The sequence below is a fragment of the Hemitrygon akajei genome, chromosome 3, assembly GCF_048418815.1.
Source record: "Hemitrygon akajei chromosome 3, sHemAka1.3, whole genome shotgun sequence".
NCBI lineage: Eukaryota > Metazoa > Chordata > Chondrichthyes > Myliobatiformes > Dasyatidae > Hemitrygon > Hemitrygon akajei.
In genome coordinates, this window is record NC_133126.1 from 101,296,840 (window position 1) to 101,315,720 (window position 18,881).

The window sequence follows — 18,881 nt, forward strand, 5'->3', positions numbered from 1 at the left end:
CACAAGCCATGATCTTAAAAAAATCTATCAATCCTCAAAATAGGTGGACCCCGAACTGTAGACTCAGGTCGTGAGTGCAGTCTCCCTTAAAGAGAAAGTGTGCTAGGCTGCAAGTAAAATTGAAATGCAGAGCCCTTAGAACACTCTCACCCTACTACCCTGTTGGTGAATGTACACTCTCTGGAAAGTAAAATGTAAGACTTCAGAGCAAGATTGCAGTACCAGAAGGACATCAGGGACTAATGTGAACTTTGCTTCACAGAAACCTGGTTCACCCATACCATTTTGGATGCAGTGCTGGAGCCTGAAGGCTCCACCGACAACTGCATGGACAGCATAGCAGAGCCTCTTAAAGGCAGAGGAGGTGTAGTATGCTTCATGATTAACTCATTGTGGTGCACTTACATGGCAGTTCTGTGTCAAACCTGCTCACTCGACCTGGAATATCTAGCGGTCAAATGATTTTATCTGCCAGGGGAACGTTCCGCTGCCATCCCGGTAGTGGTGTACTTTCCACCTCTGGCCAAAGTCAGGTGAGCACTGGAGGAACTGAGCACTATAATCAGCAGTCACGAAACAGCACACACTGATGCCTTCCCAATCACTGCAGGGTACTTCAACCAAGCTTGATGAAGTCTCTGAACAACTACCACCACAATATCACCTGTGGAACCAGAGGACCAACACACTTAACTACTGTTACACCACCATTAAGAAAGCTTGCTGTATCATCCAGTGCCCACACTTCGGCAAGTCATCTTGCTGTATTTCTACTCCTGATGTTCAGGCAGAAACTGAGGGCCACATGGGGATGGTCTAGGGAGGTGAAAGAGCGCTATCAAGACTGCAGTGAATCGGTGGACTGGTTAACATTCTGAGATTCACCTTCTGATGTGAATGAATATGCCATGGTTGTCACTGACTTCATCAAGTCTGTGTGGATGAGTACATACTAGACATACCTAAATCAAAAGCTGTGGATGAACCATGAGATTTGTAGTCTGCTGAGGGCTAGATCTATGGAGTTCAAGACTGGTGATCCAGAACTATACAAGAAATCCAGGTATGACCTATGGAAGGCTACTTGAAAGTGAAAAAAAATTCAGATTCAGATGGAATTGGATATATGTTAGCTCTGAAAGGGTTTGCAAGCTATTACTTCCTACAAGGCAAAATTTAATGTCAATGAATGGCTGTGTTGCTTCTCTCCTGATAAACTCAATGCCTTTTATGCACACTTTGAAAAGGAAGAATAAAACTACACCTGTGCAAATCCCAGCAACATCTGGCAACTGTGATCTCTGTCTCAGAGGCCAATGTCAGAACATCTTTCAAGATAGTGAACCTACATAAGGTGTCAGACTCCGCTGGTTTTCCTGGTAAAGCACTGAACACCTGTGCCAACCAACAGGCATCTTTGACCTCTCACTACTGTAGTTGGAGATTCCCACTCTTCCTTCAGAAGAGCAACAATCATACCAATGCCCAAGAAGAGCTGGGTGAGCTACCTCAATGACTATATCCCAGACTACCTACTGTCATGAGGAGCTTTGAGAGGCTGATCATGGCCAGATTTAACTCCTACTTAAGCAAGGACCTAGATCTGCTGCAATTTGCCTACCGCTACAATAGATTTACAGCGGATGCAATCTCACTGGCTTTCCACTCAGCCTTGACCATCTAAAGAACAGGAATACCTACATCAGGCTGCTGTTTATTGATTATACCTCAGCGTTCAACAGCATAATACCCTCAGTATTAATCAACAACCTCCAAAACCAGGGCTTCTGTACCTCCCTCTGCAACTTCCTCATCGAGAGACCACAGTCAGTGTGGATTGGAAACAACAGCTTAAATGCCATCTATAAATTTGCTGGTGACCCTGCTTTTGCTGGCAAAATTTCAGATGGTGTTGAGGAGGCGTACAGAGATGAGAAAGATCAGCAACCTTGCACTCAGCATCAGCAAAACCAAGGAACTGATTGTGAACTTCAGGAAGGGGAAGTCAAGGGAACATACATCAGTCCTCATCGAGGGAGCAGTAGTGCAAAGGGTGAGCAGTTTCAAGTTCTTGTGTGTCAACATCTCTGAAGATCTATCCTGGGCCCAACACTCTGGTGCAATTACATAAAAGTCATGATAGTGACTATATTTGATTAGGAGTTTGAGGACATTTGGTATGTCACCAAACACTCTAGCAAATTTCTACAGATGTACTGTGGAGAGCATTCTAACTGATTGCATCACTATTTGGTATGGAGAGGCCACCGCACAAGATCAGCAAAAGCTAGAGGTGGTTAGCAAACTGAGCCACCTCCATCATAGGCACTAGCCTCCCCAGCATTGAGAACATCTTCAAAAGATGATGCCTCAAAAAGTCAATATCCATCATTAAGGACCCCCATCACCCAGCACATGCCCTCTTTTCATCGCTACCATCATGGAGGAGGCATAGGTGCTGAAGACACACAAAAAAGTTCTTGTTCTCTTCTGCCATCAGATTTCAGAAAAGACAATGTATCCATGTCCACTACCTCTCTATATTTTTCCTTACTTTTTGCACTACTTATTTAATTATGTATATATTAAGTATGTTTTATCTCACCTCTTATGGATGGTGTGTATGTCTATTTTTCCCTCAATCTCGGGTCCTCTACCAGAGGCCTGGGAGCTTGAGGATTCAACACAGTATCCTTGCTGTTCCTAGTAATGCGCTCTTCTGGACTGAGAACTTAGATGTTCCCAGGATTTGTTGGAGTTACTTTCCCAGTCCAGGTGCAAAGTCCCAAGTACTCCTATCACCACAGAAATTACTCTGGCTATAAGTTACCACATCCTTTCTATCTGCTCTTTCAAACCCTGGCATTTCTCTAGCATCTCATATTCTTTCTTTCCAATGTTGCTGTAATTTGGGATTGCCACATCTATTACTATTGTTTTCTTCTGTTCCTTGTCCAGTTTACTAGTGTAACTTTAGTGTTATATAGTTTACCAGAAACAATAATAAAACGGCCATTTGTATCAGATATTTTATTATGGAGTTCAAAAGGAATATTTGAGTTAATAAGAATGGAAACTCCCCTAGCTTTAGCGGCAAAGGATGAATGAAAATACTGACCCGCCCACTTTGACAGAAGCCGGGAGTTATCAGAACAACGAATATGAGTTTCTTGGAGGAAAGCAATGTCAGCTTTGAGTTGTTTAATATGTGAGAATACCTTCCTCCTTTTAACAGGGTGGTTCAATCCCTTTACATTCCAGCTCACGAATTTAAGTGCACTAGCCATTATCAATTACTAATAGATAGATAGATAGATACTTTATTCATCCCCATGGGGAAATTCAACTTTTTTCCAATGTTCCATACACTTGTTGTAGCAAAATTACATACTAATTACTAATAAAAACTAATTACATACAATACTTAACTCAATAAAAAAAAACATGATATGCATCTAAATCACCATCTCAAAAAGCATTAATAATAGCTTTAAAAAGTTCTTAAGTCCTGGCGGTAGAATTGTAAAGCCTAATGGCATTGGGGAGTATTGACCTCTTCATCCTGTCTGAGGAGCATTGCATCGATAGTAACCTGTCGCTGAAACTGCTTCTCTGTCTCTGGATGGTGCTATGTAGAGGATGTTCAGAGTTATCCATAATTGACTGTAGCCTACTCAGCGCCCTTCGCTCAGCTACCGATGTTAAACTCTCCAGTACTTTGCCCACGACAGAGCCCGCCTTCCTTACCAGCTTATTAAGACGTGAGGCGTCCCTCTTCTTAATGCTTCCTCCCCAACACGCCACCACGAAGAAGAGGGCGCTCTCCACAACTGACCTATAGAACATCTTCAGCATCTCACTACAGACATTGAATGACGCCAACCTTCTTAGGAAGTACAGTCGACTCTGTGCCTTCCTGCACAAGGCATCTGTGTTGGCAGTCCAGTCTAGCTTCTCGTCTAACTGTACTCCCAGATACTTGTAGGTCTTAACCTGCTCCACACATTCTCCATTAATGATCACTGGCTCCATATGAGGCCTAGATCTCCTAAAGTCCACCACCATCTCCTTGGTCTTGGTGATATTGAGACGCAGGTAGTTTGAGTTGCACCATATCACAAAGTCCTGTATCAGTTTCCTATACTCCTCCTCCTGTCCATTCCTGACACACCCCACTATGGCCGTGTCATCAGCGAACTTCTGCACATGGCAGGACTCTGAGTTATATTGGAAGTCTGATGTGTACAGGGTGAACAGGACCGGAGAGAGTACGGTTCCCTGCGGCGCCCCTGTGCTGCTGACCACCGTGTCAGACCTACAGTCTCCCAACCGTATAAATGCATAAAAGGCAGCAGGCATATAAAAAGTCAAGCAGTACAATAGCAGTCTGGGAGCAGAGATGTAAACATAGATTCGTAAGGTCAAAATATAAACATGTCCTAAGCAATAAAGAGATGTTGGAACTGGAAAATCCACCCCACCCGCACAACCCAAAACTAGACGGCTACCAAAACAAGTAGCTAGCTCTACCAAAAAAATTAACCCAAATACAACTTCCAGATCTGTGTCATTAACAACAGTTCCGTATAAATACTATAGCAAATAATAACTAGTTTATGCACTAGAAAACATAACTACAGATTAGAACACCTTCTGCAGAAATATAAAACTTAATACAGAGAAAATCGGAAGAAAACCAAAACTAACCTACCCGCGAAAAATTATAGAAGAATAAAGTAAGAGAAAGGGAAAAAAAAAGGTAAGGAGGAAAAAGAAAAAAGAAGAGGAAGGGGAAAATTATAAATTCAAGACGAGTATTTATCAACCGTTTACAGCGAAGGGAGAAAAAAATTCAGAGATTAGAAAAAAAAGGGGTGAAGAAAAGAAAAAGATAAAATAAATAAATATTTAAAACAAAGGAAAAATGAATCAGCAGTTGAACTGTGAACCGACAAACAGGGAGGCCTTCACTAAAGACTTCGAACCTCCAAAACAAGTTATAGTTGTAGAACTCTGTAGGTAAAGTTATACAAGAATAAAAATAGATTACACACACACCAAATCCCGGGAGAGATTGTCAACAGCCCTTAAAGTTTCAATGAATAATGTCTGAGTGATTCAAGTGAATTCCGAGTCCAAAGAAAGTAATTTTACTACGAGGAGTACTTATCCACCATTTTAGGAGGTCCGATCAGATTCCGAAGATGACTGGATAGCCGGAAGACTTGCCACAAACGCTTCAGCTTCCTTCGCTGATTTGAACCACTTGAATTTCCCGGTATTAAGCTTGATTCGTAGATCAGCAAGGTTACGAAGGGAAGATTTGAAACCACGATCAAAAAGCACTTTCATTACGCCTTTAAACTCAGCGCGCATCTTTAAGGTCTGGGGTGCAAAATCTTCCACAAAGCGAATGGTTGTATCCTTGAAAGGAAGCGACCCCCTGCGACGCGCCTCTACAATCAGACTGTGTTTTACCTGGTATTGATGGAAACACAAGATTACTGGTCGCGGGCGGGAGCCCAGAATTGCGGGGGGAACGTAAACTCTGTGTGCCCGTTCGAGCTCGGGCGGCTTCGGAAGCAAATCTTTCCCGAATAACTCACAGAGAAACTCGGCGAAAAACTTCACGGTTGATCCCTTTTCAGTCGCCTCTGGTAATCCCAGAATTCTGATATTGCAGCGTCTGCTACGATTTTCGAGATCCACCATTTTGGAAAGAAGTTTATTAGATTTTTCCTCTAAGCTGGAACAGAGAGTCTCCAAGTATCGAACACGACTCTCTAAACCTTCAGAAGTCGAATCGATGCGAGATAAGTGTTCAGCATGTTTGTCCACTTTATCGTTGATCCGATCCAGTTTGTCTTCTAACTGTTTGAAAGCGGTTTTAAATTCCTTTAAGATTTCGTCTCGAAGCTTTCCAAGCGCAACCAGCGTCTCGTCCGACGGGGTCATAGCTTCTTTTCTCCCGGATTTAGAACTCTTGCTAGACATTGTAAGTTAGATATATTCACAGGCAAGTAAGAGATACCGAAATAATTCCTAACTAAGGTTTAAAAAATGAAGACATTTAGTGCAAAGATAGTGACAGTAACGGAACAAAAGTTCGGAGCAGCTAAACAATCGCCATCTTACCGGAAACCTTGTCCAGTATTACTAAGTTGGTCAGTACCTGCTTATTGGTCTGTATTTGGAAGCCCCACAGGATCTTAGCTCTGTCATTCTCCACTACCTTCTCGGGTGTTTCCCATTTGGACTTGGGAATGTCCAATCCATACTCAGCGCAGATGTTCCTGTACACAATTCCTGCAACTTGGTTGTGCCGTTCAGTGTATGCTGTCCCTGCCTGCATCTTGCACCTTCCTATTGTGTGGTGGCTGATTTCAGCGGATTCCTTGCCATCTGCACCTTGGGTCTTGTCTGGGGTGATATACCCCTGCTTCTATTGCTCTTGTGCTCAGCACCTGTTCTTTTGCAGCAATGAGCAGCACCTCTGTGCTGTACCTCAACCCTGCCATTTCCAGCCATTGGTAGGACTTTACATCAGCCACCTCAATATCTGGCGATAGTACATCTTGTGCAGCGGCTTGTCCTGCCATGGCCTCTGGCTCTGCTTCACCTACTTCCACTTCCATATCCCCTGCCTGCTGTCTGAGGTATCTCCTTGCAGGTCGTCTTTAGGAGCCACCTTCCTGACATACTCATGGATGTGTCACAAATTTTCCAGGACTGTGGCCTTGACACTTCCAAGTCCCTGTCTTCCTTTATTCTGGAGGGTGTACAATCACTCGACATTGGACTTTGGGTGGGATCCTCCATATATTGTTAGTAGCTTCCAGGTCTTGACGTCAGTGGCTTCCAGATCGTTCCTTGACCAGCACACTATTGATGACTGGTAGGGCAAATGTATTGATGGCTCTGATCTTGTTCTTCCCAATTCAGCTGGCTTTTTAGGACCTGTCTCACTCTTTGAAGGTACTTGGATATTGCAGTCTTCCTTTTATCCTCATTGTGGCTTCCATGCTCTACAGGATCCCCAGGTATTTGTAGTTGTCCTGTACATCAGATATGTGGACTTCAGGTAGCTCAACTCCTTCAGTCTTGATGAGTTTGCCTCTTTTCACTACCATTCAGCTGCACGTTTCTAGTCCAAATGACATCCCGATGTCTCTGCTGTACATCCTCCTCAGGTGGATTAGTGAGTCAATTTTTCTTTCATATCTGGCATGTAGCTTGATGTCATCCATGTACAGGAGGTGGCTGATGGTCACTCCACTCTTGAATCCGTACCCATATCCACTCTTTGAGATGATCTGGCAGAAGGAGTTCAAGCCTATGCAGAACAGCAGTGGGGAGAGTGCACCTCTGTGGTATATTACACATCTGATGGTCACTTGTGCTATTGGCTTTGAGTTAACTTCTAGCATTGTACTCCAATGAGTCCTTGATGAAGGTCCTTAGTATCTTATTGATCTTGTACAGAGACAGGCATTCAGGATCCATTGTGAGGCACTGAGTTGTATGCTTTCTGGTAGTCGATCCAGGCTGTGCTTAGGTTGGTTTATCTGGTCTTGGAGTGTCGCCATGACTGCTTTGTCTACCAGTAGTTGGTACTTAGAGCCTCTGGTTCCATCCCTCAGAGCAGGACTCAGGAATTTACACATGTGTTCCTTCAGCCTGGTGGCTATGATGCCTGATAGGAACTTCCATGTTGTTGACAGGCAGGTGATAGACAGGTAGTTCAAAATTGTTGCTCCTTTGTGAGGATCCTTCATTACAAGTACTGTCCTTCCTTGAGTTAGCCAGTCAGGGTGGGAACCTGCTTCAAGCAGCTGGTTCATTTGAGCTGCCAGCTGTGTATGTAATACTGTTTGTTTCTTCAGCCAATAGGTGAGGATCACATCAGGCCCTGGTGATGTCCAGTTCTTCAAACTTGCTCCCCGTTGCTGGACATCTACTGCTGTGAGGTGACTATTCTTCCTCCGGGAGATTGCAGAGGCTTACTTGCAGGTCTTTCAGATATTGGGCACTGGTGTTATGTGACTCTTCTTTCTCCCATGAACTCTTCTAGTACTCCTCAGTTGCTGTTTTGGTTGGTTCAGGTACTGGCACGTTGTTGTTCTGGAACTGTATGAATATTTTTCCTGGTTCTTTGGAGAAGAGTGCATTTATTCACTTGGCCTCTATGTCCTTAGTGTACCTCTGTAGTCTGGTAGCCAGAGCTGTTAAACATAGCATGGCAGTTTCCAGCTATGGACATACCTCTGTACTTCCTTCGTAGCCAAGATGTCTTCCCGTCTTTCTGCAGCTTAGTTAGTCTGCTGACCTCCACCCTTGTGGTTTTCATCTTGGCTTCCAACTGTCATCTCCGGAGGGTGGGCCGGGGGTGGGGGGAGTTATAACAGTACTCTTCACTGTATTTAATTTTGTAGCCCAGCATTTCTAAGACTGCTGCTGGTGATTTATCAGGTCTCAGTCATGTTGGAGGTTGCAATTGTGAGTAGTGCTTCATTGGCTGATTCTAGTATGCTGTGTGATGGAATTTTATCACTGAGAGCCTAGTTTGTTGATTGACAGTTGCCAGTTTAGCTATAATCTTCTCTCTGATTGCAACAGCCAGTGCGGTATGCCCCAAGGTGAGATTCAAACTTGCATTTCCAGTGTACAAGGTGATACAATTACCTTTGTGCCATCTGAGAATTGCAAAGGTGGGGTTTGAACTCATATTTTCTGACTGGCTCAGTTCTGCGGTGATGTTGTTGTGGTGCATCATGATTCCATGTCTTCCAATTCAAAATGTGATAGCAATCATCTGTTGACAATGTTTGATCACTGGGTAACTTGCAACACTGGGAACTTCGGAGGCCAACACCCAGAACCACCCTTGCTCCGCGGTGCGGCAATCAGAGGTTCAGGTCCTGATGGTGGTGGCCTGGTAGGGATCTTGGACTGGACCTCTCACACTTACATTACATCTGCCTACAAATACACACTCGTATCTTACAATATATAGTTTTTAAAAATTATGTATTGCACTGCACTGTTGCCACAAAACAACAAATTTCATGATGTATGCCAGTGATTCTGAAACAACAAGCTAATTTCAGTGCAAACCAATGACAAACATCAACTAAATTATTATCCCAACTCTTTTCACCATCCCCCACGTCAGAAAGCTGCATCTTTCCTCCAACTGAAGTACAGCTTCTACTGTACAAATGGGAATCTCTACAACCCTCTACTTCAGAACCAAGAGAATTGTTCCAACTTCAGTCATTAAATTGTGGAATGCAGATGTAATATGCACACATTCACAAGCTGAATTCAGAGTCAACCAATTCCTCAAGCCCAAAACTGAAGGGCTATTGTGGATAATGAACAATGTGCAGGAGGAATTCCATATATTAAGCATTATCCGTGGAGAGAAATGGACAGTTGACATTTTGGGCCATGACCCTTCATCTGGACTCCCCATTTCCCCTCCACGGATGTTACCTGATCTCCCGTTCCACTAGTGGCAGGGTCCCTCAGTCCCACATTTGCCTCATCGATCACCCTAGAGGTGAGTGAAAGTCATTCTTAACCCAAGCTAAGAGACAGCTGATGTATCCATAAAAGTGGTATAACAGTCAGGTAATATTTGTGCAATGCATGTTTCTAAATATGATTGAAATGAACGTCAGATTCATTTGTTTCAACCATTACCCTCTCTCACTCTGAATACCTGCCCCCTCTAGCACAGAGATGTATTTTCTGCACCTCAAAACAACTTAATGAAGATAAAGTGAAATGTGGCAGAGGAGAAAAGTAAATTGCAATGTCAGATTTCAAACTTATTTTTCACAATATGCTAGGAAATGTAAACTCCAAGAGAAGTTTCTTTGGCACATAACTAAAACTGAATTTCTTGCCAGCATGGAGACTCAAATATCTTTAACTGCCAGAGAAATTAAGCTGGCATGACACTCTAGTGTTATTTCAGAGTTGAGTGAGAGGTTGTTGTTGATTACAGTAATCAGATCATAACTCAGTAGAATCAACCATAATGACTTTGATGATATTTGAGTGCAATCTTGAAATACAATTGAAATTAATTTGTAATAGACACCTCTTTTTCTGTGTTTGAGACTCCATAAAACATAGGAGCAGAATTAGGCTATTTAGCCCATTGAGTCTGCTTTACCATTCCATCAGGGCTGATTTATTATCCCTCTCAACCACATTCTCCTGCCTTTCCCCGTAACCTTTGATACCCTGAATAATCAGGAACTGGTCAATCTCTGCTTTAAGTACCGTAGATTCCGGATTTTAAGCCGCTACTTTTTTCCCACATTTTGAACAGCTTTGAACTCTGCGGCCTTTAATACGGTGCGGCTAATGCATGATTTTTTTCATGCCGCCAAAAACATTTTGCCTCGTAACAGTAGACCAATAAAATTGATGAGTAGTTCACAGAGGTCCAATGAAATTGTACGATAAATCAAGCGCACTTTCACAATTAAATTATTGTAAATCAGTCATTTGTACTCACCTTCATCAACATGGAAAACACTCGAAGAAAAGCATTGTGCTGCCTTTATGGCAGTTATTTAGTTTATAATATTTTCGCTTAGTAATTCATTTTCTAGTTAAAGTTAGAAGAGTTTTAACTATATTTGTTTTCTGTACTACATCGCGGGATGCTATGACGTCACACCCGGTTTCGCCGCGTCTTGTGGGAAAAATGCCAGTTTGCGATAAACGGGACGGCGGGGGGAGCGGCGGAGCGAAAACGCTGCTTTTAAGTTAAAGGCGATCAATAACTTTTCCTGGTAGGCTGCAGTATATATATTTTTTACCAGTTGTTAGGAGATATTGGAATGTTGTTCAGTAAAAAAGTATACGCAACGTATATTTAAAAGTAGCCGCGTTACCGGCACGGTTCGAAAAAAAGCATTTGCAATATGTATTTGTTTATGTTACCATATGGATTTAATTAAAAGTTAAAAAATCCTCACGTGTAATATCTTTCTGTGTAAATATCTCATATTACAATGTGGGACACCTGCGGCCGAAAATCCGGTGCGGCCGAAAATCCGGTGCGGCCTGTACAAGTAAAAAATTGATTTTCTTTCTAAAATTAGAGCCAGCGGCTTTTAATCAGGTGCGCTCTGTAGTCTGGAATCTACGGTATATCCAATGATTTGGCCTGCACAAATTTCTGTGGCAATGAATTCCATAGATTCACCACCCTCTGGCTAAAGAAATTATTCCTCATCTCAGTTTTAAATGGACATCCCTCTATTCTGAGGCTGTGCCATCTCATCCCGGGCTCCCCCACGAGACTTCTCCACATATGGATAGTCAGAGGCTTTTTCCCATGGCTGAAGTGGTTGCCACAAGAGGGCACAGGTTTAAGGTGCTTGGGAACACAAAGTATACTGCAGATGCTGTGGTCAAATCAACACATACAAACAAGCTGATGAACTCAGCAGGTCGGGCAGCATCCGTTGAAATGAGCAGTCAACGTTTCGAGCCGAGACCCTTCGTCAGAACTGAAGAAGGAGGGGGCAGGGGCCCCATAAAAAAGGTTGGGGGGAGGGTGGAAAACCAATCAGAGGAAAGATCAAGGGGTGGGAGAGGGGATAGGCAGGAGAGGTGAATAAGGAATCTAAGGGGAAAGCACTATGGGTAGTAGAAGAAGGCAGAATCATGAGAGAGGTGATAGGTAGCTAGAAGAGGAGACAGAGTGAAAGTGGGATTGGGGAAGGGACAGGGAGGGAATTACCAGAAGTTGGAGAATTTGATGTTCATACCAAGGGGCTGGAGACTACCCAGATGGTATATGAGGTGTTGCTCCTCCAACCTGAGTTTGGCCTCATCATGGCAGTAGAGGAGACCATGTATGGGAATGTGAAGCAGAGCTGAAGTGGGTGGCAACCGAGAAATCCTGTCTGTTGCTGCGGATGGAGCGGAGGTGCTCGACGAAGCGGTCCCCCAATCTGCGTCAGGACTCACCGATGTAGAGGAGGCCGCACCGGGAGCACTGGATGCAATAGATTACCCCAACAGACTCACAAGTAAAGTGTTGCCTCACCTGGAAGGACTGTTTGGGTGGTGGTAAGAGAGGAGGTGTAGGGACAGGTGTAGCACTTGCACTTACAGGGATAAGTACCAGGTGGGAGATCTGTGGGGAGGGACGTGTGGACCAGGCAGTGGCGGAGGGAATGCCTATCACCTCTCTCATTGGTTTTCCACCCTCCCCCCACCTTCTTTATGGGGCCCCTGCCCCCTCCTTCTTCAGTCCTGACGAAGGGTCTCGGCCCGAAACATTGACTGCTCATTTCAACGGATGCAGCCCAACCTGCTAAGTTCATCCAGCTTGTTTGTATGTGTTAAGGTGCTTGGAAGTAGGCACAGAGGAGATGTCAGCAGTAAGTTTTTTTACGCAGAATGGTGAGTGTGTGGAATGGGCTGGAGGCAGATACGATAGGGTCTTTTAAGAGGCTTTTGGATAGGTACCTAGAGCTTAGAAAAATAGAGGGCTATGGGTAACCCTAGTAATTTTTAAGGTAGGGACATGTTCGGCACAACATTGTGGACCGAAGGGCCTGTATTATGCTGTAGGATTTCTATGTTTCTATCCACTCTGTCATGGCCTTTCAAGATTTGATAGGTTTCAATGAAATTGCTCCCTAATTCTTCTAAACTCCAGGCCCAGAAACATCAAATGCTCCTCGTATATTAACCCTTTCATTCCCAGAATCATATTCATGAACCTCTTTGGGATCCTCTCCAATGCCAGCACATCTTTTCTTAGGTAATGGGCCCAAAACTGCTCACAATATTCCAGTGTGCTCTGACCAATGTCTTATAAAGAAAGCCTTAGCATTACATCCTTGCCTTTATATTCTAGTTTTCTCAAAATTAAATCTAACAGTGCTTTGCCATCTTATCATCAACTCAAACTGGAAGTTAACCTTTAAGGAATACCGTACAAGGATTCCCTTAAGAACTCACTTGGATATTTAAATTTTTTCCCCATATATAAAACAGTCTATGCCTTTTTTCTTTCTACCGAAGTGCATCACCGTGCACTTCCCTACACTATATTCCATCTGCTATTCCTTTGTCCATTCTCCTAAATAGTCTCAATTCATCTATGGACTCCCAGCTTCCTCAACACTACCTGCCCCTCCACCTATATTCATATCATCTGCAAACTTGGCCACAAAGCCATCAATTCTCTCATCCAAATCATTAACATATAATGTGAAATGAAGCAATCCCAACACTGACCCCTAGAACACTGTCACATTGGCAGCCAACCAGAAAAAGACCCCTTTATCACCACTCTTTGCCTCCTGCCAATCTTCTACCAACGCGAGATATTTCCTGTAATACCACGGGCTCTTATCTTGTTAAGCAGCCCAATGTGCAGCACTTTGTCAAAGGCCTTCTCAAAATGCAAGTAAACAACATCCATTGACTCTTGTTTGTCCTCCTACGTGTCATTTCCTCAAAGAATTCCAACAGATTTGTCAAGCAAGATTTTCCCTTAAAGAAACTATGGCCTATTTTATCATGTGTCTCGAAGAACCCTGAAACCTCATCCTTAAGAATGGACTCCAACATTGTCACAACCACTGGGAATGGACCTATAACTTCCTTTCTTCTGCGTCCCTCGCTTCTTAAAGAGTGAAGTGACATTTGCAATTTTCCAGTCCTACAGAACCATTCCTGAATCTAGTGGTTCTTGAAAGGTGCCTCCACAATCACTTCAGCCACCTCTTTCAGTACCCTGGGGTGCACACCATCTGGTCCAGGTGACTTACCTACCTTCAGACCTCTCAGCTTCCCACACAGTTTCCCATTTATAATAGCAACTACACTCACTTCTGCCCCCTGACACTCTCAAATTTCTGGAGTTCGATAACCCTGGGAGCTATCTGATTGAGTGGGGAACTGCATTTCCAACTTTATTTTTTTGGTTATCAATGAACATCTCTCAGGAAACTGAAGTTACGGACATCATTATTTCCTACTATCTACAAACAAGGGATGCTCCTGATCAATAAAACACTGGATTAGTCTAGATAAAGAACTGACAAATAAAACAAATAAAAGTACCAGTCATTTCCCCTCCCCACCACGAAGGAATATTATCAGCATTTAACTCTAATGTTATTATGTTAAGCTACACCAATCCACCAACACTAGTTTTTAAAATCTTTAATCATGTAATAATCTCTACTGAGTGAAATGTCAACATTCTACAGGAGCATTTAGCAAGAGGGAAATAAAATGACGTGAAGTGGTGCTGCTTGATCCAGTGATTGTTAAATGCATGTCCAATGCATGTCAATCCTCCTACAAACAGAATTTTACAGCAAAACTTCCTCAAGTTCACAACAATAGCCAGAATTTTATATTATTATTCTATTTAAAATATATCAGGGGCTGTTTTCATGCACACACAAAAATAAGCACATTTGAGTTTGGCAACAACTCCAGTGGATTGAAAAAAAAGTCTGTACAAAAACGTGAAAAGGAAGTAGCAACATATAAATCATGGAACAACCCAACAGCTCCAAGAAAAAATAACTACTAAAAAAGAAGCTATGATCAAGATGGAGCTTCAATAGAACCAACTACTGAATAATCTTCATCGCAATGGATCTCTAACAGGAAATAGTTTACATTGTTGCATCATCCTGAGATCAAGGACATACTCAAGGTCTGATATGAGAGTGCAGAACCAATTGAATTAATTTTACCAAATACAGAATTAAGCAGTGATCTGGTAAAACAACAGGGCACATACAAATAAGTAATCGCCAGTGAATAATCAAGAACAAAAGAAGATAATTTTAAAAAGTGCAATGGAGATCTAGAACTTTCTCTCCATAAAACTACTGAGGATTTGGGTAGCGTCAAATGCAAATATTAACAGGTTAAACAAATGGATACATATTGTAGCTGGGTGTTAAAGGCAGGAAAAATAAAGGCATAGATCAGCAATGATGCAATGGCAAATCAGTGCCTTGGTTTAACAACACACATGAAAGGCACTATTTTCAATATTACACATTATCCTTAGGGGAACAAACGTGGATTGTTTTCACTCAAGTGTCAGAGGCCAAGGGAAGACCTGATGAAAGCTTATAAAATTATTAGAGATGTAGATGGTATAGACAGTAAGAATCTTTTTTTTTCCTCCAATGTAAGTGTCAAATGCTAGAGGACGTACAGTAGCTTTAACATGGGAGGAGAAAGTTTAAGGGAGATGAGCAGAGCAATGTTTCTTTGTGCAGCAAGTTAGGAACTTGCTGCCAAGGGTGACAGTTGAAGCAGGTATGACAGTGGCATTCAAAAGGCTTTTAGATAGGCAGATAAATAGGCAGGGAATAGAGGGATATGGATCCTGTACAGGTAGAAGAGACTAGTTTAATTTGGTGTCATGCACAGTACAGGCATCACTGACCCAAATATGAAAGCCTGCATTTAAAGTCCAACTCTAGAAACTTCAGCTGAAATTGTGGAATGACAGGAAGTGAAGAAACATACTTTGTTTGCCATTAAAGGGCAATGGCTTGTTCTGCAAAGTTCAGATTGATGAGGTAATTTGTATCTCCCTAACTGAATTCCTTAATGATAAGGATGATAGTGTTTACAAAGAAATTAATGAGAGTGATGTTACAGAAGAATCTATTAAACTATCCTTAGTGTTATCTTTCGAATACTAAACCAGATTTCCAGAATGTCAATGTTCTCTGTTGTAGTACATTATATAATGACAAGAATAGTAAATCAACATTGTCATTTCCATACACAGAAAAGACAAGAAACAAAATCCAGTCACTTAGACAACTTCTCACCTGGTTTCATTTATCTCGATTCCTTCCTCTTTCTCTTGTTCCAAGCTGTTTAAAAACATGACAATAGAATGGTTTTGTTACACCATGTTCCCCAACAGCAACGCTCTCTGTTCATACACATTTAAAGTTTTCACTGCAGCCCAGGTAAGAAAGGAGAGCTGAAAGAGCACAACCCCATGGCTGTTAGAAGAGAGCAAGTTGAGAAGTTCGCTCAAGGAAAGCCATCAGGATCGGTGGAGGCATACTTATACTGACTAGGGTACTACATTGCCATGATTACAATTTGGAATGGCTAATCCAGTGAAGGAGAATTTTAACCCCACCAGAGCAATATAACCATGAAGTTGTTAAATCACTGAGAAAACCCAAATAGTTCAATAATGTCCTGTAAGGAAGACCATTTAAAGCCCTTACTCAATCTGGTCTAAATGTGACTTCCATCCCTCACCCAACACAGCTGATTCTCAGTGCCCTTGACTAGGGTTTGAAAGCCAATAACTGTATCAAACTCAAGGCAACAAGTATGTCACTAAACACCAACCTTGCTTAACACGCAGCTGCCTATAAATAAATCCTAATTATGATAAAGAAGGGGCAAAACATAAAAAGAATTTTAAAATAGGACAATTAAATCAAGTTTAGAAAATGCAAGTTTCTAAATTATGTCTATGGGACACAACTTAGTGTGTATGTGTATATATTGTATATTCATGTCTATTCTGATTCCAATTCTGGGCTGCGACAACTAACCCTTGAATCCAAGTTGTTAACTGGTTAGCCGGTGAGTAAAATACTTCTTTGCTTTCTAAGCTAGGGATGCTGTAAATAAGAAACTAATAATTTAAACTGGTTGAATTACTTTAAGTGTCTTAAAATAAGCTAAATAAACATTAATAAATTAAATAGCTAAACCAGGATTGAACAGAGGAATCAGTGCAAAATAAATGTACTATCAAAAGCAGGTTCAGATGTACTGAGAGCAACATGATGCCAGGTAACCAGATATGCCATAGACATCTACAGCTTCAGAAACACAACCTTAAACATGTTAAATAAGACAGCAGGCATAGTGATGAGACTGGAAGGGAAAAGAGTTACCTAACCATTTTGAACAAAGAGCTGGGTCACCCTATATATTAACTAAAAGTTTAAATTCAGTTAGTTTGGTCACAGAGGGCAGAATACGATTGTAAGATGGAAAGATTAGTAAAACTACTATTACACTGGTGAAAGAGTCCCACTCCTTGCTTTCCTTAACCTGCATGGATGTCATCAAAATTGTAGAGAAAATGGTGAGACTGGCCAAGTTACCAAAGTGCAGAACAACATTCAGAGGGGGAACAAGGATCATTATAATGGTAATGTCATTAAAGGGACGGACAGCATACTTAGAGATATGAGTCGAAGTTCCAAAGAGGTGTCTGCCCAGTGGTAAAGGATTAAATCTTGGAGTAAGAGGAATCTCACAGGAACCACTGGTATTGGGCTATAAATCAGTATAGTAAGAATGAAGGTGGGGCAGGGGCAATTGTAGTGGTATGGGCTGTAAAATCTATGAGGAAGGACTGAGCTCATTGACAGAAGGGTTTTTATGCATCTGAACATTGTGCTTTCCCTGCTTCAATGTGAAGCAGTATTTCTGTATCAGATGATGATATTTTTCATGCAATGGAAGTTCTCTTAGTTTAATATCCTACCTTGCTTGCATGAGTGGAGATAAAACATAAGGAGGGGAAAAGTTGAATTCTCCATCCAAATCCAGCCATTCGCAAGAACCACTGCTCGCCAAAGATATACTGCTACTCTAAATGAGGGAAAAGTATTAATCCTATAACCAAGATAACAAATTAATTCATTTACAAATGTAGCAACCTCCTTTTCATATGCTTTCACACAAACCTGAATGGGCAACACAAGTCAGAGAAAGGAACAATGTTGATGAATGTGCTTAAGTTTCAGGCAGATGGAATACAGCATTTGGAAATGTATGATAAGGCATTTTGGTAAAAGGAACCATAGGGCAGACTATTATCTAAATGGGGCGAAAATTCAAACATCAGAATGGCGGAGCAGACTCGATGGGCTGAATGGCCTAATTCTGTTCCCATGTATTAATGGCCTTATGGAACCAAATGACATGGAGGGGAAATTAATACAATTGTTGGCATCCTTGTCCTTTCAAAGTGGGATTATTCAATAACTGTGTAAATTATTTAGGGTTCAGTGACCTGGCTCCATTATCCATTAGCTGTCAATGCTTGCTCATTATTACAATGTACTACTAAGTGAGTTCAGAGAAAAGTTGTAATCTCTTCAAAGAATCATTACAGTATTGACTTAGTTATGATAACCCAAATGCCATGTGTCCATATTTGCAGCTCCTCAGGCATTAAAATAACACAACCCATGCCACAGGATCTGAACAACATTCTGCCTTGGGCTAGAGTGGCCAGTCACCTTTGCACCACTCATCACAACCAAAAGAGAATTTATTTAGTCTTCTTTATATTTCCAACTCCTTAACATCAACCAAACAGCATTCACCAATAACATAAGCTAAAGTGGACCAGCCACATAAATACTGTGGCTACAAGAGCAGATGTGTATTCTGGGACAAATGGAACATTTAGAGTGACAAAGTCTGAAGTCAAAAGAAGAATGGAATCACAACTCTCCATTTGATCAGCTGAGTGCAGTTCCAACAACACATGAAGATCAACACCATCCCACATTAAAAATCCATTACATTAGCACCGCATCTAATCAACCACTCAAACATTTTCTCCTTTCACCCCAGTCCATGGTGGTTACACTGTGAGTCATCTACTGGAAGCCCCGTAGAAACATTCGAGGAAGTTAATAACTCATCAGGGTGATTGATAATTTTGTGGTTATTAACTTCAAACTCTCTGCATAATCAAAGAGTTGACCTGCATGTGCTTGTAACAAGAGCTGTATAGCTCATCACCTTCTACCTTAGGCCACAAACTTATCAATCACCCATCTGTGGACACTTTCTGGAGG

The 18,881-nt window shown here is 41.9% G+C and overlaps 1 protein-coding gene across 4 annotated transcripts in view; it reads right to left on the minus strand.

The window, feature by feature from the left end:
- Positions 1–18,881, minus strand: part of stard9 (StAR-related lipid transfer (START) domain containing 9) — a 438,377-nt gene that overhangs the window by 105,084 nt on the left and 314,412 nt on the right. For all 4 annotated transcript variants that reach the window (XM_073040494.1, XM_073040495.1, XM_073040497.1 and 1 more), the window contains 2 exons: positions 17,555–17,661; positions 15,858–15,902 (listed from right to left, as the gene is read on the minus strand). In XM_073040494.1, coding sequence (XP_072896595.1) covers positions 15,858–15,902; positions 17,555–17,661 — 152 coding nt within the window. The remainder of the gene's footprint in view (positions 1–15,857; positions 15,903–17,554; positions 17,662–18,881) is intronic.